General features: G+C 36.3%; 1 protein-coding gene across 1 annotated transcript; it reads left to right on the forward strand.

Annotated features, from left to right (window-relative positions):
* The first annotated feature begins 1574 nt into the window (after positions 1-1574).
* LOC116117526 (probable serine/threonine-protein kinase PIX13) lies at positions 1575-4799 on the forward strand. Its single transcript, XM_031403538.1, has 6 exons — positions 1575-1896; positions 2018-2358; positions 2925-3060; positions 3164-3306; positions 3613-3736; positions 3927-4799. Exons 1-6 carry the CDS (start codon positions 1812-1814, stop codon positions 4250-4252), a joined length of 1155 nt encoding a protein of 384 aa, XP_031259398.1. The 5' UTR covers positions 1575-1811; the 3' UTR covers positions 4253-4799.
* The last annotated feature ends 445 nt before the right edge of the window (positions 4800-5244 follow it).

Genomic DNA, 5244 nt, shown 5'->3' on the forward strand with positions numbered 1-5244 from the left:
GTTCTTCCATCTAATGAGTTAGCCTTTTGTATGTAAAACTTTCAATCTGTGGCAATGGTATCAAAACAGACCCAATCTCCATGTGTGATAATGGATTCACTCGAGAGTGAGATAGACGAATAGGTAAGGGGCCTCACTAGCATCACAAGATTACGTAGAGGAGAATGTCATTATCCCACATTGAAAGTGCATTGGAGAGATCTTGGACTTATAAGGAGAGAGTCCATTCAATTAATTAATTAGTCTTTTGGGTGTGAAACTTATAACCCATGACACCATGTGAAGCTTTATTTAACCATTTCCAGTCTACATTTAAGTAAATAATAGCACATTCCCACTTAATATACTGATATTTTCATATGATACAGTTGAGATCTTTAATATTTTGTGTCAAATTACAGATCTTATCTCAACTTCAAGTTGTGGGTTCTCAATTTATCTATCAAAATAGTTCCTTAATGTTGGCATTTAACATTTTCAAGTCAACCCAGTAGCGATTAAGAAATTAATTAAATTGACCATTATTCCACGGATCCAATGTCAGCCTTATTGAATATAGAATGTATATTCAAACCAAAAAGATACAAAAGGATCTTTATTGATTTCCTTAGATTTGAAGTGATTTGTAACCATGTGGGAAAATGTAGGAAAATAGAAAGAGATTTCAGAGAATATTGAAAGGATCTTATGTTCCTACACTTTCTAATCTATTTCAATACGCTACAAAAGAGTTATATAACATTTTCAATGTCAACCCTCTACAAGTTTTACTTCTAAAACAGGAACGGGAAGCTTCCATGGTGCTGATAAGTAAGGAGAAAATCTTCCACGAGAAAGCTCAAACGAAGCCTCTGACTAATGCAAATGTAAACCCAGAAAAATTTGACATTAATGTACTGAGTTTGAAGTTGCCATGCAACTGCTTAACTCAGGCTCAGAGTCAGCAACATTTTGCACTTGCTAATCACGTTTCCATTGAACCTGTGAAGGAGCCACGGTTGTTTGACTTTCTTCAATTTAGTAGATCCCATCTCCTTCTCTCCTCCATTAAACTATACAAAGAAAATTATTTATTTGTTTAATGGCAGGTAACCATCATCAAGAGCTGTCAATCAGGTCTCTAGCTTTGAAATTGCCCTTCATCTAGCATGCTGTTTGACAAAGATTGGAACCATGAATCAAAATAAACTAATGGGTTCCATATTAGTTTATAAAAATTCCTTCAGAATTACAACGTAGTGTTGTTTGTTTTAAGTTTCACAAAAAGATTCTTCATTTTTAACAGTTTTGTTTTTGGTTTTCGTCCATGAAACTCAAAGCTTAGAAATTTTCATATGTTTTATTAATGAAAGGAGTAAATAAATAATGGATTAGTTGAATAATATTCAAGGCTCTATGCTTAATGTTCACAAGGTGACAAGGACACATTTAAAAGCTCCGAGAGACACGGCAGTTGACTGCTACAGGAAATTCGTTGGTCTTTAAACGCAAAAGGTTTTAGTTGTTAACATTTTGTGTATAAAAATTGGACAAGAGAACACAAGACAGGACAAATTATGAAACAGGAAAGCGGGTTCATGGTAAACTCCAGGAAATTAAGTGTCTGAACAAGAAGTACTGTAGTCTATTGTCCAACAAGAAGGCTTTAAAATCAACTTTCTATTTTTATACTTTTCCTCTTAGCCTCTTTGGCTGATCTTTCCAAGCTTTGACCTCAACCTTATATTACGACACAACACAACACACAAATTCTCTCTAAATTATGCTGCTTTTGCTCTTCAAATATCTTTGAAAAGCAGCTCTAGTTTGACATGGGTAATTGCTGGGGATCTTTTTCCAAAGAGGCTAATCCTACTACTCCTAGTAACACCTCCATCAACAATCCTACAACCCCAGGTTGTTGAATTTATGATTGAATATCTTAAAATTATAGTTTTGTTTAGTTAGATTGGTTTGAGTTTTTATTTATTCTTTGATGGAATGATTTATTAACTCAGTCTTTTTGGAATTCTGTTAGGTCTGTCAAATAATTATAGCCACACTACAGAGATATCAGCCACTAGTGGTAGTGCAGGCAAAAGTCAATTTTCCGAGGCTGTTAGTGAAGGTGGAGAGGAGGCAAGTGCAAATGGGCAAATTTTGGAGACACCAAACTTGAAAGTGTTCAGTTTTGCAGAATTGAAGGTTGCAGCTAAGAACTTCAAGTGTGATACTTTGTTAGGGGAAGGTGGTTTTGGGAAAATTTTCAAAGGTTGGATAGATGAGAAGACATTAGCTCCTTTTAAAAGTGGTATTGGAATGATGGTTGCCATTAAGAAATTCAATCCAGAAAGTATGCAAGGGTATCCAGAATGGCAGGTATTCATCTTAACTTTTTAAATTTTTTTTTTTTTTTTTTTTAATCACCCACATGTAGAATTTTGAAGAATTTCAGAAAGAATTCAAAGTAGAGAAAAGAAAAGAAAAAAAAGAGGTGCTGTTATCGTTGGCAACAACCTTCAATCATTTCCCACTGTTTTTTTTTTTTTTTTTTTTAATCACCCACATGTAGAATTTTGAAGAATTTCAGAAAGAATTCAAAGTAGAGAAAAGAAAAGAAAAAAAAGAGGTGCTGTTATCGTTGGCAACAACCTTCAATCATTTCCCACTGTGATTGGGCTTTAGATAAAGGTTGCTGGTCCCACAAAGCATGACTTGGCTGCATTGCTAAAATTCCAAGGCTGATATTTGTGAGATGTGTTTGCTTAATGTTAATTACTTTTAAGAATATTTGCTGCCTTTAATTGATCTGTATAATGCAAGGCCAGTGACACTCTCCAAACTTGATTGGACATAAAAATTGGTTTAAGAAGCTTTCTTTGAATAACATGTTCTAAATGTGCTCCTCAATTTGATGATAATGTAATTAATTTTCTTTTATGCAGTCAGAGATTAACCTTCTGGGAAGACTTTCTCATCCCAACCTTGTCAAGCTATTGGGATACTGTTGGGAGGATAAAGAGCTGCTCCTTGTGTATGAGTACATGCAGAAGGGAAGTTTGGATAATCATCTTTTCAGAAGTAAGAAGTCAAGCAAATTAAACACAAAGTTAGCCAAAAAAAGAAAAAAAAAATGTGCATTCATGGATTTTGGTATTGATTGTTGGATTGCTTTGTTGTGCAGAAAATCCCTCCATCAAACCACTATCTTGGGATATTCGCCTTAAAATTGCCATTGGAGCAGCTCGAGGACTGGCTTTTCTACATACCTCAGAGAAGAAAGTCATTCACCGAGACTTCAAGGCCTCAAATATACTGCTTGATAGGGTTGGTTTTATCTAAATCTGTTTTAGTGTTAAAAGTAAAAACATAGAATCAGTGAAATCTAATTTGAAATATGATAGATATTTGAGGATGATATGGCAGTTTCAATTCTAGATTTCTTTCTCTTTCCCCCTCCTCTCCTCCCCCCCCCCCCCCGGGTCCCTTTTTTATTTTTTTATTTTATCTTGGAAAAGAATCAATGATCTGTTGCTTTACAGAATATATGCATGCATTCATTAGATAATCTTTCCTTATTTAATTATTCTAACAACATTGGGTGTTCTTTGCTTGTGTTGTTTTCTTTAACAGTACTACAATGCCAAAATATCAGATTTTGGGTTGGCAAAATTGGGGCCTGCTGGTGGAGAGTCCCATGTCACAACGAGGGTTGTAGGCACCATTGGTTATACTGCTCCAGAATACGTTGCAACAGGTAATTATATCTCTATAGAATTTGGAAATATTATACACTGTTCAAGATACATGTTTAAGAATTTTGGATATTTATGTTTGTTTCAGTTGTTTAAGTGGACCATTCGAGTTACTTGTGACAAATTAGGAAGAATCTAACTCTTTTTGGTTAAATAAATTGATTAATTTTGGATTTCATCATCATGCAACAGGTCATTTGTATGTGAAGAGTGATGTATATGGCTTTGGAGTTGTGCTGCTTGAAATGTTGACGGGTTTAAGGGCATTTGATACAAAACGCCCCAGTGAAGAGCGAAGTCTGGTTGTGTGGATGAAGCCAATGCTCTCTCAGGAAAAGAATCTGAAAAACATAATGGATGCACGGATAGAGGGCCAATACTCAACTAAGGCAGCACAAGAGGCAGCACAGCTTGCTCTAAAGTGCCTAAAGGCACATCCTAAACTCCGCCCCTCCATGGAAGAAGTTGTGGAGATATTGGAACATGTTGAAGCAATTAAGGAAAAGCCAAGGAACTGAGTGTTTAGCTCTTCACGTCCACAGTCCCCAGCCACCTTCTAATCATCTTTCCCCACTTCACTTAAAGCACCGTGTCAAAACATGAGCTGGAAAATGAATCACACGTGAAGCTAGCAAGACAGAACCCAAAATTTTATATTGGCACAACATGCATTTGTGCCTTTTCTCTTCTATAAGTTGTGTTGTGCGGTATGTCAGGTCAGCTTGCAGCAAGTAATAGCGCAGAGCGAGCTCACTCCTCAGAGCGATCAGCGAGCTTGTCACCAGGTGAGTTCAGGGAAAGCGAGCGAGCAAGACAGTTGTACTCAATGATGGGGATAAGCTAAATCTCCTAGAATCAAGGAGGAGATCACGCCACCGAATCAAGCAATACCATTTTCAGTGTAATTCCTATGATCATGGGATTAACTTCCAATCATGGGATTAGCTTCCAAATAGGCCATGCCTCTATCCATGAAATTATCCCTAAAATTTTGCATATTACCCTTATCAAACATGTACTCTAAATAGCCCAAAAGACTCGGTGTAAGGGGTTAGCAATTCAAGAGAGAGAAGAGAAAAAAGAACTTATTATTGTACTTCAATACATTAATAAGAATAACAGTGGACGTAAATTCAAGATTGAACTTGCCGAATCACTTTAAAAATCATTTGCATTTTTTTAGTTAGAATCTTTGCTAATTTTTATTAATCACGCTTACATCCAATCTAATCCTAAAAAAGTCGATTTAGTTTCTTTGATTGATACGGATTTTTATAACAACATTTTGGTGCTAGAAGGAGAGGCTTGAACACTCCGTTTACCCTTTGATCTAGGATCTCCAACAATCAATCTAATCTTAACAACCATCCAACAGATATGGCCCATACCAGAGCCTCCAGGACGGTTATCGACAATAATGATAATGTAGAAACTAGCCAGCAGGAGGTCAACCAGGTGCATGTGTAGAACCAACTACCGCTAGTGCCATCCCAACAACTAGAGGTGGAAT

The sequence above is a fragment of the Pistacia vera genome, unplaced genomic scaffold (genome assembly GCF_008641045.1).
Source record: "Pistacia vera cultivar Batoury unplaced genomic scaffold, PisVer_v2 Contig817, whole genome shotgun sequence".
Taxonomy (NCBI): Eukaryota; Viridiplantae; Streptophyta; class Magnoliopsida; order Sapindales; family Anacardiaceae; genus Pistacia; species Pistacia vera.

Coding starts and splice junctions, on each gene's coding strand:
- LOC116117526 (XM_031403538.1), top strand. CDS start 1,812: ATGGGTAATTGCTGGGGATCTTTTTCCAAAGAGGCTAATCCTACTACT. Junction 1,897..2,017: donor CAACAATCCTACAACCCCAG/GTTGTTGAATTT, acceptor GAATTCTGTTAG/GTCTGTCAAATAATTATAGC. Junction 3,061..3,163: donor GGATAATCATCTTTTCAGAA/GTAAGAAGTCAA, acceptor TTTGTTGTGCAG/AAAATCCCTCCATCAAACCA.